This window comes from Aegilops tauschii, chromosome 2 (assembly GCF_002575655.3).
Source record: "Aegilops tauschii subsp. strangulata cultivar AL8/78 chromosome 2, Aet v6.0, whole genome shotgun sequence".
NCBI lineage: Eukaryota > Viridiplantae > Streptophyta > Magnoliopsida > Poales > Poaceae > Aegilops > Aegilops tauschii.
This window is the reverse complement of record NC_053036.3, coordinates 424,437,947-424,464,014: the sequence shown is the minus strand read 5'-3', so window position 1 is coordinate 424,464,014 and position 26,068 is coordinate 424,437,947. Positions and strand designations below refer to the sequence as shown.

The window sequence follows — 26,068 nt, the reverse complement described above, 5'->3', positions numbered from 1 at the left end:
CTTGCCTTTTCGATCGTTGCTACTTTTGTGCTAGCCTTCTTAAGGCAAACTTGTTTAACTTATGTATGTACTCAGATATTGTTGCTTCCGCTGACTCGTCTATGATCGAGCACTTGTATTCGAGCCCTCGAGGCCCCTGGCTTGTATTATGATGCTTGTATGACTTATTTATGTTGTAGAGTTGTGTTGTGATATCTTCCCGTGAGTCCCTGATCTTGATCGTACACATTTGCGTGCATGATTAGTGTAGGATTGAATCGGGGGCGTCACATTATACTAAGCTAATGGATGGGTCTTGTCCATCACATCATTCTCTAATGATGTGATCCCGTTCATCAAATGACAACACATGTCTATGGTTAGGAAACTTAACCATCTTTGATTAACGAGCTAGTCAAGTTGAGGCATACTAGGGACACTTAGTTTTGTCTATGTATTCACACATGTACTAAGTTTCCAGTTAATACAATTCTAGCATGAATAATAAACATTTATCATGATATAAAGAAATATAAATAACAACTTTATTATTGCCTCTAGGGCATATTTCCTTCAAAACTAAGCTTGGGGAGATTATACATCGTGAACATGTCTACTTTTTTGGGCACTTTTGCTTTGTTTTTGTACTCTAACACGGATTAATGTTGTTTTGAATATAATTTCCCATGGTGTTACTTTTGTGCAGAAATAAAGGTGCTTGAAAAAATGGCTAAAAATTACCAAAATTATTTTCGAAGAAAAGAGCCACAAAGCCACAAGATTAGACGGAAGGGGGGCCACTAGGTGGCCACACGGCCCAAGGGCGCGTGGGCCTCCTATGCACTACCTTACACTTTCCTTTGGCCTGTATTTTTCTTCCGCCCTGGAACCCTAAACATGAACTTTTCGGGATTTTTCGCTTCATGGAGCCGCCACCACCTTTGTTCTTCTTCGGGAGGGCTAGTATGGAGGTTGATCTTGGCCTCTGAGGAGGAAAATTCATCGTCATCCCCAACCTCTTCTCCATCATCATGATGATCCCCCCACTCACATGTGAGTAATTTCTGTATACGCATATGGGGTGGATTGAAATTTGATGAGATCTTTTATTTAATAGATGCCAGATTTGTTAGGATTTGATGCCTAGTACCCTGTATGTCTGAGGTTGATATTGCTATGCCTTTGATATGCTTAATGTTTGACACTAGGGCCCGAGTACCATGATTTCATATCTGAACTATTTATGTTTCGATGAATACACACACACACACACACACACACACACACACACACACACACATATATATATATATATATATATATATGTGTGTGTGTGTGTGTGTGTGTGTGTGTGTTTTAGATCTTATCTACAAGTGGTATGCACCTGTACGGTTCTAAACAGGAATCCTTCAAGTGACAATAATAGAGTATCAAAGGGAATGGCTATGATTTGAGGATGATATGTATTCATAGATTGATAATGCTTTGCTCCAATGCTTTGTGAAAGGAGTACCTTGATTACCCCTAATTTTTATTAGGATCCGGCTAAACAGGAGGGTAGGACAAAAGATGTTATGCAAGTTCTTGCAAGCACGTACAAAACTACATACGAAATACATCCTTACATACAATTGATTGATGAATTGGGTCTAGTTTGTTGTCACCTTGTGTTAAGGCTATTACATAACTGATATTATCCATGCGACATCTATCATCCATTGTCATGCCCAGTTTTTCATACTTGTTACTCTCTTCATGTTACTTTTGTTCTTGGCAACTGCTAGGAACCACTGCTTTTTGTTACTATTCCTTAATCACAACTACAATCAATACATCGCTTTTGCTACTAATAAAATATGTCGAGCAAGTATTTGTTTTCAGGTGTGGTTGAACTGACAATTCAACTGGTAAGGCTTATATATATACTTTGGGTCCCTTTGTGTTGAATCCATAAATCTGCGTTGTAATAGTTTTCTTGAAGACTGTCGTGACCCCCTATACTTGTGGGTTATCAGGGTCTAAGAACATATCTTTGAACACCATTTGCGCATTGGACTTTTGTCCCTCATGTACACGGGGTCGAGTCCAAAACTCTCTAGGCACCCGTGTGCATGGTGACCCTGTGCGCACAGGTCTAGGGTTTTGCTGTCGGGTGACCTCGTGCACACAACCCCCCCCCCCCGGTGGCAAGATCACTTTGGTGAAGGAGGGTATTAATACCCACCCTTCTTCCACCTTCGACCTTAACCTTTGACTTTTGAGCTATTATATCATTGCCAACATCTCAGAAGCTTGATTACTCTCAAATTGGAAGAGATTCACCTGATCCACATTCCACCAAACCAATTCGTGAACCAAACTCTTTTTCATCACCAACACTTATTACTCTTGGAGATTTGGTACTCCTAGGCGTGAATCTAGTCATATCTCTTGCTTGTGCATCACATCCTGGTTTCAAGATTTATCGAATGGATGTGAAGAGTGTATTTCTCAATCATCCCCTTAGTGAGTTGTATATGATAAACAACCTCGTCGTTCTAAAAACCTCGATCACCCCCATGACATTTATCAACTTCATAAACCTCTCTATGGACTCAAACAAGCACCTCGTGTTCGGTATGATCATCTTACGATGGTTCTAGACGAGAAAGAGTTTGATATCGGGCTCATCGATTCCACTCTCTTTACCAGGAGGGTGAAAGGGGGTTGTTTGTATGCCAAATGTATGTGTGTGTGTGTGTTTATGACATTGTCTTTGGGCCTCCTAACCATTATTGGGATGTTGAGTTTCAAAATCTTTATGACCGAGGTGTTTGCAACGTATATGATAGGAGAGTTGGAGTTCTTCCTTGAATTTCAAGTCAAGCAACTTAGAGGAGGAATTTCATCAGCCAAACTATTGCTAGGGATAGAGGTGATTGCATAAGGATGGACATCATGCAAAACTATACACCAAGCCATCCTAATCCTATCGCTGGAAAATGAGTTAAAACCCTTCTCCATGTGATATGTGCTACATACCTAATGCACACAGAGTCTAAGGAAATATCTCTGGACAACCCATATGCACGGGCTTTCTACCCCCCCCCCCCATGCACACGGGGTCAAGTCCAAAACTTTCTGGAGACCCCATGGATACGTGGTCCCTGACCCCGTGCACACATGGTCTAGGGTTTTCCCCCCGGGTGTCCCCGTGTGCACAGGGCCCCCAAGGTGGCAACAGTCACTTTAGTGAAGGAGGTATAAATATTCATCCTTCTTCCACCTCCAACCCCTAACCTTTGATTTTGAGCTACTCCACAATTGTCAATATCTCAAAAACGGATTACTTTCAATCCGTCCACTCAAACTCCATCAAACTTTGGGGGTTGAAAAATAATGAGCCAATTTACTTTCCCATCAAACCAATTCGTGATCTCCACTCTTGTTCAACACCAACACTTAGTCATTGAGATTTCAAACTCATAGGTCGGAAGCTTCCTTGTGTGTGGTGTGCTCTAAGAAAGTTTGCAAAGGTCCGGTGGTCGCCTCCAAGACTAACCACAAGTGATTCAACGCTCATATGTTGGGGGTGACTCAAGGGGGACTAGGTTGAGCCACTTGGTGGCATTCCTAAGCTTTGGCTTTGGCACGTCTCTAACGAAGATTAGCACTTCCCAAGAGTGTGAACTTTGGAATACATTTGCATCTTCGACTTGTGTGGTTAATCCTTTACTTGTGTTTGCTTGCTAGCTAGCTTGTTGCTATTGCTTATCTAGTGTATTAGCTTGCTTGGCATATATGTTGTTCACTGTAGATTGCTTATGTAGAGAACCTATTTTATCCGCTCTGCCCCTAAAATTGTGTAGTCTACTATTCCCCTCAAGCTTCATCAGTGAGGCCGTCTGTTGAGGATATAGACCTTAGAGTCACCCGCCAGGAGGGGCCGGGTTACTCATATGGTCACTGCCAGAAGCCCGGCGCCAAGCTTAAAGACGGTGGGCCAAAGATGGGCTTAAGACCCGGATATGGCTTAAGGCCCATAGTTGCAATCATCATTATGGTAGAACTTGTAGTGTAAGGCAAGAATAGTTGAGAGTCCGAGCCGGACACTCTTATGAGCCGGCCGGGACTCTGAGAGCTGCTGGGCGTCAGCCTCCCTATATAAAGGGACGACCCGGCAGCGGTTTAGGGACAAGAACAATCTCATCGAGAGCCGGGCATAGCAGTTTAGCTCCCTGGTGATCGTAACCCTAATCAATATCACCTCAAACTGGACGTAGGCTTTTACCTTCACCGTAAGGGGCCGAACCAGTATAAAACCTCGTGTTCCTTGTCCCGCATTAACCCCTTCAAGCTTCCTAGTTGCGATGGCTCCACGACTAAGTCCTAGCTCGAGGACATCTGCCGTGACAATTCCACGACAGTTGGCGCCCACCGTGGGGCCAGCGCACGGTGGATTTGAGTTCTTGAAGGGCAGATTCGAAGGGCTCAAGGGATACGCTGTGGGCCGGATGACCAAGAGTCGTCGCGGCAAGCTCTACATTGACGATGCAAACTGGGGCCCCGACGCCGGCTCAATTGAGTACGAGTACCGGGTCCCCTTCGGCGGAATTCATGTTTTCATTGGCAAGATTGGTGAGCCGGGCCCTGAGCCGGATCTCTGTGCCGATCTCATCGAGACGGCTCGGCGTGCACGACCCGCCCGGGCCCGGCCTGCCTTAAGGCGCGCGTTTGTGGGATGTATCCATGGAGGGCCCTCTGATCTATCTGGGGCCGGTGATGAGGCGGCCGCCGGCTCTGACGGCGAGTCGGCCACCGATGAGTCAAACTCGTTGTATCAGCTTCAAGATGGCAGGCTCATGGGTTGTTCCGATGGTGACAGTATTCCGGACCCGTTTGAGCCGCCAAGTCAGGTTGGAGTCTTTATGGCTGGCGCGCAGCCTGTTCAGAACCCCGCTGCTGGAGCGGGAAACCCGGTGCCTTCTCCGGCTCAGGTACTGATGGATCTCACGGACAAGATGACGGCCCTGTTAACCGCCACGGTTGACCCGGCGGATCAAGCTCAGCATGATGCGGAGGTGGCACAGTTAAAATTGGATCTAGTGAAAGCTAAGGAGGAGCTTGCAGCGGAAGGGATCAGGATGGCTGCAGAGAGGGCGGCTCTCGATGCCCAAACTCAGCTGATCTAGGCGCAGTCCTTCCAACTCACGATGGATCAGAACGCGTCCAATGAGGTCATGAGAAGGAGGCATCAAAAGACCCAATCTCGACTCCCTCCAGTTTACGATCCACGCAACCTCTTCAACACGCCAGGTGCAGGGTCTAGTAACCCGCCAGGGGTCATAGTGCCCGGGTCTGGAGCCCCTATTCAGCCACGAGTAATGGGGCCTCCCCAGGTGCCCCCTGCCCTGCCTCAGTACATGCCAATACCCCCGGGTCATTATAATAACCCGCTGGAGAACATGGTCACTGCGGCAGCACGGCTGGCGGCTCTCCCAGTTGACGGCGACTCTCCGACGGCTATTGAAACCCGCCGGGTCAGGGAACTCCTTCAGACAGCTCTGGCGCAGCAAGAGGCGTACTCCTACAGCCGGGACAGGATCCACTCGACCCCTCATCCAGGCCAGAGCCCGAGTTACAGCCGGCACATGGTCTCAGCAACCGGCTCAAGTAACGTCCGACGCCATGACCCGCCCCCTGGCCACGGCCCGGCTCATAATGGAGCCTTTCACGCAGCAGACCAGGACAGAGCGCGGCAAGAGGCGGAGCAAGTGCCTCAATTGACGGCTTACCAGACCCCCCCGGCTTATCCGACGACTTCCGTCGACGTGGGCATCCCTACCAGGACCGGGGGTGTCCCTTGTTTAGTGCCAGCTATCCATAATGAACGTCTACCTAAGGACTTCAAGGGCCCTAGGAAGGTGCCTAATTACACAGCTGACTTACAACCCGCAGCCTGGATCGAGAGTTACGAGATGGCCATGGAACTACTGGAGGTCAGTGAGGCGGCAATGGCCAAGTACTTCACCATGATGTTGGATGGGACTGCCCGCACTTGGTTGAAAGGGCTACCACCGAACTCCATCGGGTCTTGGGCTGAGCTGAAAGCCCGGTTCATCCAAAACTTCAAGGATACCTGCAGGCAGTCGATGTCAATTGTGGATTTGACTAACAGTAAGCAGCAGGAGGGTGAATCCACGACGCATTGGGTTCGCCGGGTCAAGGAGATCATACATTCGTCAGATAAGATGGATGCCGGCTCTGCAGTCTTAATGCTGGAACAGAATTGTCGTTTCGTGCCCCTGAAGATGAAACTCGGGCGGCTTAAGCGCGACTGCAGTGATATGGGTACACTAATGGCGGCTCTTGTTAAGTACGCCGATTCTGATGGTACCAAGGATCCCCCTTCAGATGATGAAAGGGCAGGGAAGGGAAAGAAGAACGACAATGGCAAGGGTCTTCAGCATAACCCGGGGAACCAAGGAGGAGGCAAGCGCAAGGCCGACGGCAGCCTAGAGTTTGTGGCCAACGCCAGCTCACAAGGGAATAACCAGCGACGTAAGGGGAGGCCCCCTCCCCGAGGCGGCGGGTCAGGTCCGACGCTGGAGCAGCTGTTGAATGAGCCTTGTCCAAGGCATGGCTCTAGAGAGAAGCCAGCGACTCATCTGTGGAAGGATTGTGCAATCATGAAGGCCTTTAAGAATTACAATGGCCCGGGCGGCGGCTCAGGCGCCGGCGGCTTTCATGGCCCGGGCGGCGGCTCAAATTCCGGTCCTCAGAACGGTCAAGGGGGCTTTAATCAACAGTCTGGCCAGGGTCATCAACAGCAGCAGGGGGGTTATCAGACCAATCCAAAGCGGCTTAGCGGTGGACAGTATCATGTGTTTACCACTAGTTTGTGCAAGCGAGATCAGAAGCTTCACAAGAGGGCTGTGAATGCTGTTGAGCCGGCGGTTCCACGCTACTTGCGGTGGTCTGAGCAGCCTATAGTGTGGAGCAGGGAGGATCACCCTCCACGGGTGGATAATCCGGGTCACTTGGCCCTGGTGGTGGCTCCTCAGGTGGGAGGATATAAGTTCACTAAGGTGCTCATGGATGGAGGCAGCAGCATCAACATCCTCTATTATGAGACATTCCGTCGTATGGGGTTGATTGATAAGAACCTCAGCCAGTCCAACACTATTTTCCACGGGGTGGTACCTGGTAAGTCGGCTTATCCAGTCGGCAAGATTGAGTTGGAAGTGGCCTTTGGAGATGAGAACAACTACAGGGTGGAGAAATTGACCTTTGAGGTGGTCAAGATAAGAAGTCCATACCATGCTATATTTGGACGGCCGGCTTACGCCAAGTTCATGGCACGGCCGTGTTATGTATACTTACAGCTCAAGATGCCGGGTCATAATGGGACCATTACGGCTCACAGCAGCCGGAAGGTGGCTCTGGAGTGTGAGGAAGGCGATGCAGCTTATGCAGAGTCTGTTTGTGCTACGGGGGAGTTGAAGTTTTACAAAGACAATGTTGACCCAACAGATATGACCTCTCTGAAAAATCCGACTACGGAGAATGAGCCGGCGATGAAATTTAAGACGGCTGATGAAACTAAGCTTGTTGACTTTGTTCCAGGGGATTCATCTCAGCAGTTTAGCATCAGTGCCAATCTGGATCCAAAATAGGAAAGCGCGCTCATCGAGTTCATCCGTGAGAATAGGGACATCTTCGCATGGAAACCTTCTGACATGCCAGGTGTGCCTAGAGAACTCGCTGAGCACACTCTCAATGTTGATCCAAAATTTAAGCCGGCCAGGCAGTTCCTTCGGCGGTTTAATGAAGAGAGGCGGAAAGCTATTGGTGAAGAAGTGGCCCGGCTCTTGGCGGCCGGGTTTATTGTTCAAGTCTTTCACCCAGAGTGGTTAGCTAACCCGGTGCTCGTACTCAAGAAGAACGGCACTTGGCGGATGTGTGTGGATTATACGGACTTAAACAAGGCGTGTCCGGCTGATCCTTTTGCCCTCCCCCGTATTGATCAAATCATTGATGCTACGGCAGGTTGTGCGCGCTTAAGTTTCTTGGATGCTTATTCCGGATATCATCAGATTAAGATGGCGGTTAAGGACCAGGAGAAGACGGCGTTCATCACTCCCTTTGGAGCCTTCTGCTATGTGTCTATGCCCTGTGGACTTAAGTGTGCACAGGCAACTTACCAGCGTTGTGTACAGAACTGTCTTCATAAACAGACTGGGCACAATGTTCACGCTTATGTGGACGATATTGTGGTTAAGTCCATAAAGGAGGAAACCCTGATAGATGATTTAAGGGAAACCTTTGATAATCTCCGGGTCTACAAAATGATGCTTAACCTGGCCAAGTGTGTCTTTGGTGTCCCTGCAGGCAAGCTCTTGGGTTTTTTGGTTTCTGACAGAGGCATTGAGGCTAACCCGGAGAAGATCAAGGCCATCGCCTCCCTAGCTAAGCCGGCGTGTATAAATGACGTTCAGCGTTTGGCGGGTCGCATCGCTGCTTTAAGCCGGTTTATAAGCCGTTTGGGTGAGAAGGCCATGCCATTATATCAGTTGATGAAGAAAACTGATAACTTTGTCTGGAATGATGCGGCTAATACTGCCTTTGAGGATTTGAAAAAGCAGCTGGCAGAGCCCCCAGTCCTTGCTGCTCCGGTTGATAAGGAGCCCTTATTACTGTACGTGGCGGCGAACACACGAGCCGTCAGTGTGGCTATGGTGGTGGAGCGCAAGGAGGAGGGCAAGGAGCATCCGGTTCAGCGGCCGGTTTATTATGTCAGCGAAGTGCTCATTGAGTCCAAACAGCGATATCCGCATTGGCAGAAGCTTGTTTATGGTGTGTTCATGGCAAGCCGGAAACTCAAGCATTATTTTCAGGGTCATCCCATCACTGTGGTCAGTTCTGCCCCTCTTGGTGATATCATTCAAAACAGGGAGGCCACAGGGAGAGTAGCTAAGTGGGCTATAGAGCTCGGACCTCATGGTCTCAAGTACGTGCCACACACTGCTGTTAAATCTCAGGTCTTGGTGGATTTCATCAATGACTGGACAGAGTCACAAGTGCCCGAGCAGAAGCCGGATAACACATATTGGACTATCCACTTCGATGGGTCCAGGCAGTTGGAGGGCTCGGGGGCTGGAGTCGTGTTGGCTTCCCCTAAAGGTGACAAGTTCCATTATGTGCTACAGTTGCTGTTTCCTTGCACTAACAACGCGGCTGAGTACGAGGCCTTGCTCCATGGTCTTCGGATGGCTAAGGAGATGAGCTTAAGCCGGGTAAGGTGCTTCGGCGACTCAGACTTGGTGGCTCAACAAGTATCAGGAAAGTGGGATTCCAAGGACCCTCTCATGGCGGCTTATCGCCGCGAGGTTGATGCCATTGCTGGCCACTTTCAGGGTTATCAAGTGGAACACATCGATCGCAGGAAGAACGAGGCGGCGGATGCTTTAAGCCGGCTGGGCTCTCAGCGAAAACCGGTGCCGCCCAACACTTTCCTGGACGTCCTGTATAGCCCTTCTGTTAAGTTGCCTACAGAGGAAGACTTGGCTGTCCCTGACCCGTAGGCCCGACTGGTGGCGGCTCTTCATATCATACCAGACTGGACAATGCCATATCTGGCTTACATGACCCGGGGCGAGTTGCCTAAGGACGAAACTTTGGCCAGGCAAATAACCCGGCGGGCTAAGTCAATGATTGTTATCAATGGAGAGTTGCATCACCGCAGTGTTACGGGAGCGTTTCAGCGTTGTGTTTCCCCTGAGGAAGGTCAAGAAATCTTGCGTGAGATCCATGAAGGGGATTGTGGCCATCATGCCGGCTCAAAGTCTCTTGTGGCTAAGGCTTTTCGTCATGGTTTTTATTGGTTGACGGCTCATGCTGATGCGGAGGACTTGGTCAGTAAGTGTGATGGTTGCCAGAGGTTCTCACGACGGGCTCACGTGCCGGCTCAGGAGCTGAGGATGATCCCAATCACTTGGCCCTTTGCGGTCTGGGGGCTTGATATGGTTGGGCCTTTTAAGAGGTCCAAAGATAAGAAGACCCACCTCTTGGTGGCAGTTGACAAATTCACAAAGTGGGTGGAAGCTGAGCCAGTTAGCAAGTGCGATGCAGCCACGGCGGTTCAATTTATGAAAAAGGTGATTTTCCGCTTTGGTTTTCCGCACAGCATTATAACTGACAATGGCACCAATCTCTCCAAAGGCGTCATGGAAGAGTTTTGTCAACGAGAGCATATCCGACTTGATGTTTCCTCAGTGGCTCATCCTCAATCCAATGGTCAAGCTGAGAGAGCTAATCAGGAGATTCTGAAGGGCATCAAGCCCCGGCTTTTGGTCCCTTTGCAACGGACGCCGGGTTGTTGGGTGGAGGAGTTGCCCTCCGTGTTATGGAGCATCAACACTACTCCTAACAGGTCTACAGGTTTTACGCCTTTCTTCATGGTTTATGGAGCAGAAGCAGTCCTCCCCAGTGACATCCGTCATGACTCACCTCGCGTGGCGGCTTACGTTGAGGCGGATAATGAACAGGCGCGCCAAGATGCTCTGGACTTGTTGGACGAACAGCGTGATGTGGCAGCAGCCCATTCAGCGATTTACCAACAAGACCTGCGCCGTTATCATAGCCGCCGGGTTAAATCCAAGAAGGCGATCTCGTGCTCCGGCTCATCCAGGATCAAACAGATGCACACAAGTTATCCCCGCCTTGGGAAGGGCCCTTTGTGGTCAGCAAGAACTTGCACAACGGGTCATATTACCTCATTGACATTCGGGAGCACAAAGATTCACGTAATTCGGAGGAAGAGACCCGTCGGCCGTGGAACATAGCTCAGCTTCGGCCTTACTACACTTGAGCCACCGGCTCTCGTGGTGTACATATTTCTTTCAGCCATGTATATATTATGATAAGCAATAAAGCAGGACCTCTGTCCTTTTTTCTCCTCCAAATATGCACGTGTTGATTTCATTGCAAGATTACATGATGACTTAAAGGAGGATCCGTCTTATGATCGTATTCGAATCTAGCCGTAAGCAATAAGGTCACTTGGGGGCTTCCTGTTCAAACATGGGTCGTATTCGAACCAAAGAGAACATAGCTGTCGATACCCATTTGATTGGCAAAGTGCCGAGCTCATTGGGAGGTTACCTTTGGTCATATTTGAATCGTAATTTAACCCCTCTGAGAACCGACGTAGATCGTATTCGAATCAGCGTCGTTAAACAATTCTTAAAAATCACTTGGGGGCTTCCTGTTCAAACATGGGTCGTATTCGAACCAAAGAGAACATAGCTGTTGGTACCCTCTTGATTGGCATCGCCACACCCACTCGGGGCTATATGATCGTATCCGAATCTTAGCTTAACCCCTTTGGGCCGGGTCTCTGGTCGTATTCGAACCGGAAGCCCCTAAGTTCTTCTGCTTTATCACAAGTTTTCTCTGATTATGTCAAGGTGTATACAGCCGGGTCTCACTTTGCCGGCTTAACTTTGGTTTACAGTATTGCTGAACGCAATGGGTGTTATAAGACAGGTAAACCGGAGTTGCGGTACCAACTTTCTCCTCCGGGTTATCTAAACCGGAAGTATGCTTGCCGGCCGTTAAGTATGTTCTTACGGCTGTATTCAGGATATAATTGAAGACAAGTCCTTTTTGATTCATATTCCGGGTTACCTAAAATTTATGATTCTCAGGGTGGTACGCCGCCTCGAGACTTGTGATTTGCCCTTCTATGCAGGATAATTAAAGGCACCTCTTTTGAGGTTAAGAAAAACAAAGGATTGATTATGACCCGGAGAAACATCAAAGAGACAACTTCAAAAGACTTCAGCATTCAATACGTGCACGATGGCACGGCAGAGATAAACTGTTGCACCTATTCTATTACAAGACTCGCTAAGTCCACAAGGGTGAGGCATTGTTTGGTAAACCGCCCGCTGAGTTACGACGCTGGCTGAGTTGAAGTCTCCGGCTCGTCCCTATCTTCTCCTCCGGCTGATCCCAAGACCTGGAAAGTTGATGACTTCCAGTCGATGCCGCTGAGAGCTTCGAATTGGGCTTCCTCGTCAATTAACCCGGCCGGGTCAATCTTCGGGGCGAAAGTGTGCTGACGAGCCGGCGGGATCAAGTTGAGGGCTTCATAGCGAGGGGTTGGGATCCTCTGATTCTCTGCATTGTAACCCGGCTGGTACTTGGTTAGATCTGTATCGTTGCCAATGAGAGTAGCCACCGGGCGTACAGCCTTCACGCAAGCTGCGAAGTCCTTCTGATCAAAGGCGGTGCCGTCTTCCTTCAGGCTTGGGTAGCCGAGGGCGATGTCCGCCGGGTCTAGCTCTGGCAAGAACGCCTTGGCCCGGCTCAGCGCGGCGATTGCTCCGGCTCTTGCAGAGGCCCGTCGCAGCTCTTGGATCCGTTGAGGAAGAACGGCGAGCCGGCGAAGGACTTCTGCCGGGTGAGTCGGCACCTCGTTGGAGAGGGCCACCACAGCCAAGGCACGTTGTGACCCGGTGTAGAGTTGCTCCACCAGGGTGTATACGGCCTTCAGCTTGGTCACCACACTCTGATTCAGGTTGGCACTTCTGGGACCTGTTTAACAAAGACAGATAAGACGCCGACAAGGATGAAATTATGAGATATACACATTCTAAAACTTGATGAAAGCCGGCGAGACGACTTACCGAAGATTGCGGCCACCATTTGGGACACTTGGCGCTTTAGGCCGGAGAGCTCAGCGGTCTTCTCGGAGAGAGTCTTCTCCGCCTGTTCAGCCCGGGTCACCAATGCGGCCTTTTCTTCGGCCCATGCCTTCCGCTCAGCGTCGAACTCCGTCTTCAGCTTCTCTTGCGCGGCAATGCTGGACACGAACTTGGCGTTTGCCTTCCGGGTCTCCATTTCTTGCATCTTCAGCCGGCTCGTGAGATCAGCAAGGTCAGTCTCCAGCTTCTTGCCAGCAGCCTGTATAAGTTTCTGGGTTATGGCATGAACAATTGTTCTACAAATTTAAAGTCCCAAGCGTTTTCCAAGCAAAGACACTTGGCACTTGGGGGCTAATGCATATTGAACGTTTTCTATCTACATATTGCCGGTTCAAATGGAGTAAGCCGGAACCTAAGTCTACAACGTACTCAGTCATAAGTCGTCGACTTGGGGGCTAGCATGGTACAGGTAACTAAGCAGTAAATAAGAGGACAAAAGAGTAAATAAGAGGACAAAAGGATGTTACCTCAGACTTCTGCTGGATCTGGGTCACCATGGCAACCTCGGCGTCCCGGCTCTTGTGCACTTGGCTGATGTAGCCAGAGACGAGCTCTCCAATGCTCAGGTTGGTGTAGTCGGAGAGGTCCAGGTTCACCCGGTGGGGCTGCAGCAACTCCCCCTTAGCGGAGCACTTGGCCAGCACGGTAGGTCTCCCCGGTTCAACGAACTCCGTCCGGGTGATTACCACGTCCGGGTCATTTGTTGGTTGGGCCGAGCCGGAGGCCTCCGGGTCGGCAGAAGCTTCTACAGGCGCCGTGTCCATTGGAGTGGTGGCTTCGGGGGCGGAGGCAGCTGGCGGGTTTTGGACCGTCACCTCCGGCTCAGGCAAATCCGGCACTCCGGCCGACTTGGTTTTCTTCACCCTCTTGGTGAGCTTTGCCTGGGCACTGAAAGAACAACAAAGGTTAGTACAAAAAATATGAGTAAAGATCAGAACAACATGAGATGATTATCGTTACCCGGGCGCGGTCTTGAAAGCCGGCAGATTCGACTGCATAGAGTCGCCGGAAGAAGGGGAAGTCTCCTGATAATTTGAGTCAGAAGAATTAAGCGGTTGGCATATAACACCCGCAAAAGGATGAAAAGGGTATAATTTTGCGATCACCTCGGTCCGGCGTTTCCTTGATGCCTCGGGTAACCCGGAGGAGAGGTCAGTGTCCTTGCTGGTCCGGGTGTGCCGCCGGCTCTCATGAACCTGTCGCTTCAAAATAAATTGAGGATCTTGGTAAGCTAAAGGATGGGAAAAAGCTTACTTTCCGGGTTACTCTTCGGGTTTTCAGCCTTGGCAAGGGCTCCGAGTCGGAGGAAAGTATTGTTACCTCTTCAACCACCGGGTTACTGGCTCCGGTGTCCTCCTGTTGATAAACAGCTTTGATAAGGCGGACAGAAATAAACGACAAGTATAACAAGAGCTTACAGGTTTAGGAATTACCTCAGACTCGGAGCTGTCACTTAGCTGCAACAGCTCCGAAGCAGTGGGTCTACTTCCCTTCTTACGGGGAGCGGCTTTCTTGGCGGCTTTCTTCACCTTTCTGGCCTTCTTGGCCGCCTCATGGTCATATTTGACCCGCCAGAACTTGTCGTCAGCCTGAAAAATACAATGATGATTTCTTCAAATGATTCAGATGAAGGTTATATACAGAAGAAGATAGGATGATCAGATTGGCGGCTTACCGCTGGGGCTGGGTTGGTCTTGCAGAAGGGGGCTAACCCGGTCCTTCCGCAGTCTGCCAGGCTCTCGTTCAAGAGAGCCTTGGTCATCTCCTCTGCAACGTCTTCAGGAAGATCATTGCGGCTGTGTCTCTGAGGGTCGTCTTTTCGGCCCGTGTACTCACACATTAAGCCGGGGCGGTGGCTCAATGGGATCACCCGCCATGAGATCCAGACCTGGACCAGATCGATTCCGTTTAGACCATTGCCCAGGAGAGCCTTGATCTTGTTGATGGTGGGAAGCAGAGGCTGGCGCTTCGTCGGAGTCAGTTTGTCTGACAATGGGTGTGTTGACTCCAGACGTGATGGGCGAAAGCCGGGCAGCGGACTTTCATCAGCCGGTGACGTATCTTGGCAATAGAACCAAGTCATGTTCCAGTCCTTTGGGTGGCTCGGCGGCTCGGCATAAGGGAAAAGACAGTCTCTTCGCCGCTGAATGGAGATGCCACCTAGCTCTAGACTTGGTCCATTGGCGCACTCATTCTGACGGTTTAAGTAAAAAAGCTCTCTGAAGAGCAGCAGACTAGGTTCTTCTCCAAGATAAACCTCGCAGAAGACTTGGAAATTGCAGATGTTGGACACTGAGTTGGGTCCTATATCTTGAGGCCGCAAGTCAAAGAAGTTCAGAACGTCTCTGAAAAACTTTGAACCGGGCGGTGCGAAGCCCCGGCTCATATGATCCGCAAAAATCACTACCTCCCCGTCCTTTGGCTGTGGTCTCTCTTCTGACGGGTCAGGGGCACGGTAGGACATGACATCCTTCTTGGGCAGATATCCGGCCTTAACAAAATCTGCTAGGGTCTCATTGGTGACATTGGACCTCATCCAGTTGCAAGTAATGGGAGCTTTGGGAGGCATGGTGAAAGTCGGCGGTCTATGATAAAAGGAAAAAAACGTCCGAGTTAATTATGAGCCGGAGGAAATGTACAGTTCAATGTCAAGGTGGCGGCTTATGAAGGGGACTAATGGTATACACTTAAGTGCATCGGGCTATTTAAGCCGCCGAGGGATTGAGGGTAATTTGATCGTCTACAGGCCTTATTACAGCTAAGCCGGAAATTTTTATGGCGCATGGCTTTCTTTAAGCCGGACGGTTCTACGGCGCGTGGTTTCTTTAAACCGGAACTATAAACCGCCGGGATTCAGTGATTGCAGTTTTTTTTACTAAGTGTGGTAAAACAGGTTTCACACATTGCAGTAACTTTTTTGGATCAAAATGGTCGGGCAAAAGAAAAATTTCTAGACCTAGAAACAGAAGCGAGGGAGTTCTTGGGCTCGAACAGAGTTCCTATGCAGTAAAAAGAGAGCTGCTTGCGTGTAAAATGGGTGCTAAACAGTCACCGCAATAGTTCTATGCAGATCTAAGACCGAAAGGAGCAGTAAGAAAGAAAACTACCGGAGTTTGTGGCAATGGTGATGAACTACGAAGAACACGGACGAACTACTCGAGCCCTAGTACGGATCTGCCCTATGGAGTAGCGGAGACTCACCGGAGCTGGAGAGGAGCGGAGGTTGCCGCCGTTTGTCTGGTCCGAGTCAGGGTGATGCAGCGGCCAAGGTTGACGAAGACCGGGGGCGCGACGGCGGTGGCAGTAGCAGAGCTCGGGCAAAGGAGCAATGGCACGAGGAAGAAGATGGAGAGAGAAGTGGCTGAGAGCCCGTCGGGCCGGCCTATTTATAAGGCAAGTTCATAAGTGGGCGCGAGATTCAAGGAGACCACGGCGTGGTTATCTCCCCACGAAACGCCTTGATTTTCGGGATGACAGTAAAGAAAAAGATCCGTTGCGGATCTGGCGGAGTAAAAAACGGACTTAATGGAAGATGACGTCACGGCGGATTATCCGGAGTCCAGAGGATGACGTCACGCCGGGTTATGGCCTTCACACAATTGTAAGCCGGAGGTTTTCTGTCGAAGGAATGGAAGATTGATATGAGCCGGCTCAAATCAATCTGGGGCATAATGTTGAGGATATAGACCTTAGAGTCACCCGCCAGGAGGGGCCGGGTTACTCATATGGTCACTGCCAGAAGCCCGGCGCCAAGCTTAAAGACGGTGGGCCAAAGATGGGCTTAAGACCCGGATATGGCTTAAGGCCCGTAGTTGCAATCATCATTATGGTAGAACTTGTAGTGTAAGGCAAGAATAGTTGAGAGTCCGAGCCGGACACTCTTATGAGCCGGCCGGGACTCTGAGAGCTGTTGGGCGTCAGCCTCCCTATATAAAGGGACGACCCGGCAGCGGTTTAGGGACAAGAACAATCTCATCGAGAGCCGGGCATAGCAGTTTAGCTCCCTGGTGATCGTAACCCTAATCAATATCACCTCAAACTGGACGTAGGCTTTTACCTTCACCGTAAGGGGCCGAACCGGTATAAAACCTCGTGTTCCTTGTCCCGCATTAACCCCTTCAAGCTTCCTAGTTGCGATGGCTCCACGACTAAGTCCTAGCTCGAGGACATCTGCCGTGACAATTCCACGACACCGTCGGTTCACTTTCCATCCGTCTACCACTCCGGCAGCCAGTGACGGGAAGGGAATCCCGACGCTTCTTCTCCGACTAGTAGTTTAGGTCAGTTTTTTTAGTCATCACAGGTGCAACGCTCGGCCGGATGGCGACACTTCTTCTTCGAGTTGCTCTTTTGGGTTTCAATCCTCCTCGAGTTCGTCTGTCTGGATGGAGTGGGCACAGCTCTGACGTAGATTCATGGAATCTCCTTGGGGTGACGAAGTTAGGGTTTCTTGTTGTGCTTGCGCGACGGTGAGATTTGGTGCCAGATGTTTATCGATCGAAAGGTTCAACGGCAATGATTGCGGCTCCAGGGCGTGGATCCTTAGGGAGACATGCACAAAAACTTTCCGGCTGTCATCGGCAAGATCAGGCCAACTTCCATAGAGGAGCAAGAACAACAGCGTGTCAACGGTTCGTTCTACGATATAGGTGGTCGTTCGGTGTTTCATGGATAATTTTTATTACGTTTGGTGTGTTTTGTACTTTGATGAATTTTTTAATGAATATGTGCCCTTTTCCTAAAAAAAGAAGTCATGATTATATTTAGTAGAAAAAACAAAATCCACTCCAGAGTTTGGACCGTGGACCACCACCGCATAAAGAACTCACCGCGGTTGCGGCAGGAACATCCGTCCATCCGTCCTCGAGCTCCACCCCGTCTTTACCAGGCCACCGCACCACCCTTCCCCTTAACCTTAAACCCCACAATTACTTCACTCATCAGTCATCACTAACACCCCACTAATCCTCCCACTTCCACCATTTTTCTCCAGCCCACCGCCCTTTTCCCCTCCTCACCCCAATCTCCGTCTCTCTCATTTCCAAATCCAGCCACCTCCACCTCTCTCTCTCTCTCTCTCTCTCTCTCTCTCTCCATGGGCACGCTTCTCCGCCGCGTCCTCCTCTCCCTCGCGCTCCTCGCCGCCGCCGCGACCCCCGGCGCGGCGGCGGCGGCGGCCAGGCTGTCGACGTCGTACTACAGCCGCAGCTGCCCCCGCGTGGAGCAGATCGTCTCGGACGTGGTCGCCGCCAAGCAGCAGGCCAACCCGTCCACGGCGGCGGGCACGCTGCGCCTCTTCTTCCACGACTGCTTCGTCTCCGGCTGCGACGCCTCCGTCCTCGTCTCCCCGCTCTCCTCCGACCGGACCCCGGAGCGGGCCGCGGAGATCAACCTCTCCCTCCCGGGGGACGCCTTCGACGCCGTGGCCCGCGCCAAGGCCGCGCTGGAGGCCGCCTGCCCGGGCACCGTCTCCTGCGCCGACATCCTCGCGCTGGCGGCGCGCGACCTGGTGGGGATCCTGGGCGGGCCGCGGTTCCCCGTCTTCCTCGGCCGCCGCGACGCGCGCCGCTCCGACGCGCGCGACGTGGAGGGCAACCTCCCGCGCACCAACATGTCGGCGCGCGCCATGACGGTCCTGTTCGCGCGCAAGGGCATCACGCCGCAGGAGATGGTGGCGCTGGCGGGCGCCCACACCGTGGGCTTCTCCCACTGCTCCGAGTTCGCGCACCGGGTGTACAACTACAAGGGCAAGGGCGGCGGCGCCAGCGGGCACGACCCGTCGCTGAACCCGGAGTTCGCGCGGGCGCTGCAGAGCTCCTGCGCCGGCTACGAGAGCAACCCGGACATCTCCATCTTCAACGACATCGTGACGCCGCGGGACTTCGACGAGCTCTACTTCAAGAACCTACCCCGTGGCCTCGGGCTGCTCGCCTCCGACGCCGCGCTGTGGGAGTACCCGCCCACCAAGGTGTTCGTCCAGCAGTACGCCGACAACCGGACCGCCTTCTTCCAGGACTTCGCCAGGGCGATGCAGAAGCTGGGCACCGTCGGCGTCAAGACGGGGCGGCAGGGCGTCGTCAGGCGGCAGTGCGACATCCTCGACTAAGTCCGGCGACCGGGCGCGTTGCTACAACTTTGCCCGACGTTGTACCGTCGCTAGTCCGGTGAAAATTGGCGATATTAGGATTGGATTTTGGTGTGTCTGCTCTCTGATTTCTGAATGAACTCGTGAATTGTGATGCTTTTCGGTCTTGTGAATTGAAAAGCGAGTGACCAAGGCCGTCCAATTTAGCGAGAGGCGCTGGGCCGTTGGCACCTCCCTTTCTGTTACACAAGTCGTTATCGTCGCCTGGACTGGCTCATCTCGTGCATGCATTTGTTACTTTCAGTCATACACACATTCCGCGTAGTCATCACAGAACGCTCAATTGCCGCCGCCGAATGCTCCTTGTGGTTACGCAGCTAACGGCGGCGGATACGCACAACGGAGCGTAGTCACGCGACCCACGGCAACCAAGGTGACACGAGCAGATTGCCCGCCGTTGGGGCTGGGACTTGGGCGTTGGCACATGGGAGGGCAAGGCAACATTGGCTGCTGCCTTTTTCTCGTACAGCGCCGGGCCGGTTCATGTCGGGTGAAGCTTTCTTCGGTTGCGTTTTAATGGTGGACCCTCGACTGGACCGATGCCGGTACGGGGAGGCATCTGGGGGGTGCATGGACGGTCTGATTTTTTCGATTCGGTGCCTTCCATTGTGACAGTTTGGATAACAATGATTAGGCCAAACATTCACGTCCATTTCCAGGGCCAATAGTTTCCGTCATTGCACAATGATAACAGAAGAAAGAACTGGCGCACGGCAGCTTGCACAGGTTCCGCTGAGCCGTCGCTACTCAGCTGCAGTGCATACATAACCAGTGCCTGCTAGTAATTCATGATGTTAAACGCTGCTCTATCCTAGTAATTCATGAGCGTTCTAACATCGTTCAACAACACCTAATTGAAAACCTGGGGTACTGGCATACAGGCAACACAACTATGGACAATCCATGTGGCAGAGAATGACAGTTGAGAAAAATGTAGGTGGGAGCAGTCAAACTGAAAAAACAGTGTGCTACTTCCTCCATGCACAAGACTGGTGGAATTCGATGGCCATTTGGCACACATAATAGATTGGATTAGTTGTATCTCTCACCATGTTCCCAAAAATACAGAACGTTCAGATTGATGATGGCGCTAGACCATGTTGTATCCACTCTGTTTCAAACCCTGCTGCTCTTAACAAATACAGCAGGGCAGCACATCCCGAATGGTAGGATTTGGGAGCATCAGCTGACAGACATGACTTTACACAAGCCAAGAACTGGGCGACATTAATCTATCAGCAACAAAAAAGGTTAACTAAGCCAGACTACCAGTGTGGATATACAAGATCCGCAGTAGAGCATGCTTACACCAATAAAAATGCATTTCCCAGCAAATGTTCGTTCCACGTCCCAGAGCACATGCTGCTCATCTTTGCCGTTGTTTCCCGTAAGGTGCCGCCGCAAGGAGTATCTTCTTCCTGGGGCCCTGATCCATCACAATGGTGTCACTCTAGTCAAAACTACAAGAGAAAGCCTAAATTCTACAAGCGGTAGTTGCTAAGTACTATATGTCATACTCCCTCAACCCCAAAAAAAATGTCTTTGATTTGGTACAACTTCCTGGGACACTTATTTTGGGGCGGAGGGAGTATTTGATATGCCTCTTGGTCGATTCTGAAGGTAAGAGAAAGTCTTTCCTCCATTATGCATGTTCAAGTACTAGAAGCATGCTAAATAAATTACAATGAAAAAACATATAGCATATAATGCAGATACTATTCCTAACTGCTATGAAGTTCGATTGTGCTGAAAGCCTGCAACTCATGTCTAACATTTCAATCCTGTTAATATTTGATGTTGACAGTGTAATCAGATAGAGAGTAGCTTTTAGAGAAAAACATAGAGTAAGAAAATCACTATGAATCATGTAAAAAATGCTAGCAATTGAACGAAAAATACTACCATTGGTACTCCCATATCTTTAAGGTCGCTATCTTTCATCTGACTCAACGCAGCCATATCCACCTGCAAACAAGTAAATACAGAGGAAAATGAACTCTCCATATAAAACATATATGTCTGAACATACTCTCATGGATTCAAGAGTATACTTGAATGAACAGACGAACACATTCTGGACCTTGCAGAAAAACATAAGGAAGCATTCAATGGTACACAGGTAGTTGAAAGATCGAATAGGGTGTAGCCAACAGAGGAACAGGCATAGGCATAAAATTGTATTAATGGAAAGATAATTGTGAAAGAAAAGAGATAAGGGACCGAAACAATAGGGATTGTAATGAACTGTCCAGCTTATACAAAAATAACCACTAGAACTCCTCGGGGGCATATATTTAAATTCACAACTCCATGCAAAACATCAAACATAAGGCATCAAATGCTAATACATGACCACTATGGGTAGCGAACAGAAAACCCATTATCCACAGGAAAAATGTCTATTTGTGCATTAAATATGAATTTAAAAGTTGGAAACAAATCAAGATAATGGAAAATCACCTCCTCAGCCTGAAAGAGAACAACATACTTCTCAAGTCCCATTGAATTCAGTAATCCAGTAACTGTCGACGGTACTTCTTTCTGCAAAATCACATAGAACAATGTTAGAAAATCTGCAGCAAAATCACATAAAACAATGATTGCATAACCAGAAACTCGCTAATATAATCAGCGCAAGACTCGCTATTGGTCAGCATAACTGGATGTCGAAAAATTCTCACATCAATAACTATGGGCAAAGTGAACAGAAATTCAGCTATAAGCCTGTAACTAAGCGCAACATGAACAGAAAACTGAGCTAATGATGATCATACATGTCGATGTATCGCATATATAAGAATGATCGCGTTTTACCAATGTCAACTTTAGAATTTCTCATGGTGTTCTATGAACTATGAAGCCCTGCTGTATTGAGCAGCACTAAGCAAATACATCACTGGAACCTAACCAAAGTGCAAGATGAACCTTATAGGCAGAGATAGTTTGTAACAAGTTCACGTTCGAGTTCCCTTGCAAATTGTTAATTGTCAAATTTCATGGCACCAACAACATTGTAGGACAAACAACAGATACTGCCCCGAAAGACCATTGAAAATGAAGAGCACAAAGTAAAGGAACAAGTGAACATTAAGAAGCCAGGCTAAGTTCAGATATATGAGAGAAATACAAACCAGCATAGGGGATGTAGGCCGGCGTCCAGATGGTGTGATTCCATTAGTTTGTTGTACTCTATCGATCGAAATGGTAGTGTTGCCTTCGTAAGGTTGATGGGTTCTTAATGTGTCAGCAGCATCTCTTGTGATATGACTTGAAGATCTTGTGGTACCAACAGGTCGAAGGGATGGAATGGACCCCGTATGATCATATGTTCTTGGGGGAGACATGCCTCTTTGAACACTTCTTGGAGGAGACATGCCTCTTTGAACACTTCTTGGAGGAGACATGCCTCTTCGAGCGCTTCTTGGCGGAGACATGCCTCTTCGAGCGCTTCTTGGCGGAGACATACCTCTTCGAGAACTTCTCGGGGGAGACATGCCTCTCCGAACAGCCCTGGGGGGAGACATGACTCTTCGAACACTTCTTGGGGGAGTCATGTCTCTTCGAGCACTTGGAAGCTTGTCTGGGGACGTATACCTCAAACCATCAGCGGTCCACGAGGGATAAGGTTTTCCTGAAGACTCCAAGTTGAACAACCCATCTCCACTCCTTGAAGAAGGCACTTGGCTTACAAGGGTAGAGGCTCTTGACTCTGGAACTCTCCCCCTCGAACCATATCCAGATCCTGATTCTGGGATTTCTCCCTCATCATAGCTAGACCTTGATTCTGGATCACCCCTTCTTGCCTCATATCCCTGGAGTTTCTTCGACTTCCTGGAAAGCTTTTCACGGAGATCCACTCCATTCTGTTCTGCCTCACTGTTGCTCTTCTGTGTCAAGCCTTTCCTCATAAGCTTCAGCCTTAAATCATCACTGCCAATCTGGCGAACTTCAATATTATGAAGCCCAACATATGCATGAAAACAAAAAGAAGTGTCAGACAGAAAGCTCTGTTTTGAAATCTTAGTATACTGATAGTGGAAATGAAATGTTTATCTTCACCCAAACCATCATCTCCAAGCTGTGAGCTACTGCTTTCTGTTTGCCGTCTGCAAGAGAACAGCATATAAGAGAGTAAAATTTATAAGCAAACACTTTGAACGGATGCTCAAACTGAGGACACAACAGAAACAGACATGCAGTGAGCTGCAGTCTGGAGCAATGGAACTTGCAGATAGCAGGTGCTTTCTTAATTAAACGATATAAATATATTAAATATAAGTGTAACATCTGTACAAAGGTAGCTAAAAATAAATAAATATGAGAAGGAGACACACACAGTGCAATATACTTAACTGAACATAACAAAACATGCAGGGACATGAATAAAAGAGACATGTGATGCAGCATTCAAACTAATGAACTGGCGGAGTCCTGCTTGAAAAGTGTAACATATAAAGTGACAAAGTGACACCAGCATGCATAAGAACATAGAGTATGGAGGACTGTAACTGAAGCCATGACACACCACAGGGGGTGAAGCGCCACAAAGGGATTCACTCCCATGACCATCCTGAATCATCTGATATGCAAGGATCATGTTGTATACTGCTTCTACTTGAAAACTTTGCAACAAACATTGAGTAATATAGATGAAGCAAATATACCTTTTGTTACTCTGCTGGTTTCCATAAAAATCAGAATCAGTCACATTATTTCCTAACCTCTCTCTGACAGGTCGCTTTCTTCCTGATACTGGCACTTCATCATCATTACCAATATCAGAAATAGTTCGCCTTTTGACAACCTGCAATCCGAAAAAATAAGGTGAAGAAGCCAAAGTTGAATAATTCATGCAGCATTCCGAAGCCTTAAAAGAAATAAAAATTAAACACGCAATCAAGATACTGGCATCCATGCTAGCATTAACACAGAATGGCCTGAAAAAAGGGGTCTGCTACCAACTTCAAGATAGTTACTACTACCTCCGTTCCTAAATATTTGTCTTTCTACAACAAGTGACTACATACGGAGCAAAATGAGTGAATCTACACTCTTAAAATATGTCTATATACATCCGTATCTGGTAGTCCATTTGAAATCTGTAGAAAGACAAATATTTAGGAACGGAGGGAGTACTTACTACCACCCCATTTTTTATCTAAAGAAAAACCCAAAAGAAAACATAACCAGACATAGAATGAAGTGGTAGCTGAGTTGGTCAGCTAAAAATTGTAAAAATGCAAACAAGAACGAGACGAGTTGGCATGCATTCTTCTATCACCTTATGGTTAACACCGACACAGCTCTGAATTCAGGACTTGCAATATGATAATGGTCGATACAGCCAGCAGAGAGCAACCAATCATTGGACAACAGGGAATGCCTTGAAGGTCTGAATAATAGTTACAAGGAAATATCCCCAATACATTCGTTTCCCCTCAACTCAAAAATGTGTTACGGTCCTAGTTATTCAAGTGACATTTGTCTCTAATCGTGAACCATGTACTTACTCCCCAACACACCCACAAGTCCACTAGAAGCAAAGACATCTAGTAACTACTGTTAACTCACGCATTTGTCAACAACTAAGTAAATCACGTAACTTTACTCATCCCTAGTCAATACCTACAGGAAATCACAACACCCTTTGATGCAACACTCACTTGGAAGTTAGAACCTTCAGGGGAGATGAAAATTCAAGCCAACAATGTATACACCACTGGATGCACCAAAATCTCAGCTATGACTGCTGGAAACTGAGCATCTAGCCGCGCGCGCCACAGCTACGGCTTGACTAAAGCTGTACTACATCCGATCATCCGTCTCGTTTCTAATCAACCAAACCGGCGACGGGGGAACAGCCGAATCACAGACGAGCAATCAAAATACAGAGGAATCCCACGAGCGTCAGAGCCCTGAGATCCGAGGCGACGGCTCACCTGACCGCTGCGGCCGAGGGTGATGGTGACCTTCGCCGTGGATGCCATCGCCGCCGCTCGCCGCGGATTACAGCCTTCGCCGGAGCCCTGGAAGGGCGAGGAGGGTGGCGGGGCGGCCGGCGGCGCGACACAGAGGGGCGGTTAGGGTTTGTGGCGAATGGAGATTGGGGCGTGGCGAAGTTTACCGGCGCTTGAGACGGGACGGGGAGGGGGAGGGTTCGATTTGGTAGCACGAAGCCACCAAGGTGCGGGCTTTTTTGCGCTTTCCCTTCCGGATTTCGGTTTTCGTATATGAATTTTATTCGTCTCCAAATTCGATTTGTTTAGTGATGTTTATCGCCTGTCCACGGCGTGGGTGTGTCGGCAACGGTTGTGATGTGCCCGCGGGTGACCGACGGACCGTGGGCCACGGCCGCACGATTGGGTGGTTCGCCTCCGAATCAAACGGTTGATGTGGACTTTTTTTTCCTTTTTTGAAAAGGCAAAGGCCGTATACTAAATAGCACACTTTTTTGGTAAAAATTTACCCTTTTCCGGTATATTAAGGGCATGTACAATGGTGGCATATGGATACAGATGCCTCGTGACAAAATATAGTTTCACGCACCTACATTTCTTTTTTTCTTTCCAATGCAAGTTACCACTAGTGGACCTTACACATGCATCTCTACTTTTCACTTCAACATTTTCAGCTTTTGACACTGAACCACATTTTTTCTCTCCAAGCACCGCCTCCTGCAGAGGACCCCGCTTTCATATCCGAACCTACTTTATCTGATATCCGAACCTACATGACATGTGAGGCATCCCTGGGACTATGCATTGTACATGCCCTAAATAGCACATACCCTTAAAAAACACCCTTACAGAAAACCTTGAGGGTGCTGAAGTCTTCCTCCTGCATCCACCGACGACGCGCATCGAGCAAAGCTCGTTGCTATCTTTGCGTCTCCGTCCTAACGAAGCAAACTTGTTTAAACCTAGGAGCTTGTAAAAGCAATGTCCAAAAAATTGTCGATGTAGACCAGAAGACCCGCTGCTACAATCTGCATAGCAAATCGTCACCCAAGAGAATTATTTTTTAATGAAGAGAGCCTCTGAGTTTCAGGACCTCTCGGGAGCTTAGAGTTTGTACGGATCTCTACTTAGAGAATGCCCCAATCATTATTATCCATCTTAGATGGTTTGTGTTGGAAAAATTAGCACCTTATCGATTAATCTAATCCATGAGTAAACAGTAAGCATGGCAATCACAG

General features: G+C 49.1%; 2 protein-coding genes across 4 annotated transcripts; one reads left to right on the top strand and one right to left on the bottom strand.

The window, feature by feature from the left end:
* Positions 1-17,490: 17,490 nt before the first annotated feature.
* Positions 17,491-19,063, top strand: LOC109749967 (peroxidase 31). The gene has a single exon (XM_020308902.4). The coding sequence runs from the start codon at positions 17,824-17,826 to the stop codon at positions 18,832-18,834; it is 1,011 nt and encodes a 336-aa protein (XP_020164491.1). The 5' UTR covers positions 17,491-17,823; the 3' UTR covers positions 18,835-19,063.
* Positions 19,064-19,866: 803 nt separating this feature from the next.
* LOC109749952 (uncharacterized) lies at positions 19,867-25,160 on the bottom strand. 3 transcript variants are annotated; one of them, XR_002229790.4, is made up of 8 exons: positions 24,813-25,119; positions 23,538-23,677; positions 22,933-22,979; positions 22,005-22,819; positions 21,334-21,414; positions 20,776-20,838; positions 20,182-20,299; positions 19,867-20,105 (listed from the first exon to the last, which is right to left on the bottom strand). XR_002229790.4 is itself a non-coding variant. In XM_020308886.3 (7 exons), exons 1-7 carry the CDS (start codon positions 24,858-24,860, stop codon positions 20,240-20,242), a joined length of 1,254 nt encoding a protein of 417 aa, XP_020164475.1. In that variant the 5' UTR covers positions 24,861-25,160; the 3' UTR covers positions 19,867-20,239. The 3 variants fall into 3 exon arrangements, 2 of the variants coding, with proteins under 2 accessions (XP_020164475.1, XP_020164476.1); XM_020308886.3 differs by having other exon boundaries at positions 19,867-20,299; positions 24,813-25,160; XM_020308887.3 differs by having other exon boundaries at positions 19,867-20,299; positions 22,939-22,979.
* Between the last annotated feature and the right edge of the window lie 908 nt (positions 25,161-26,068).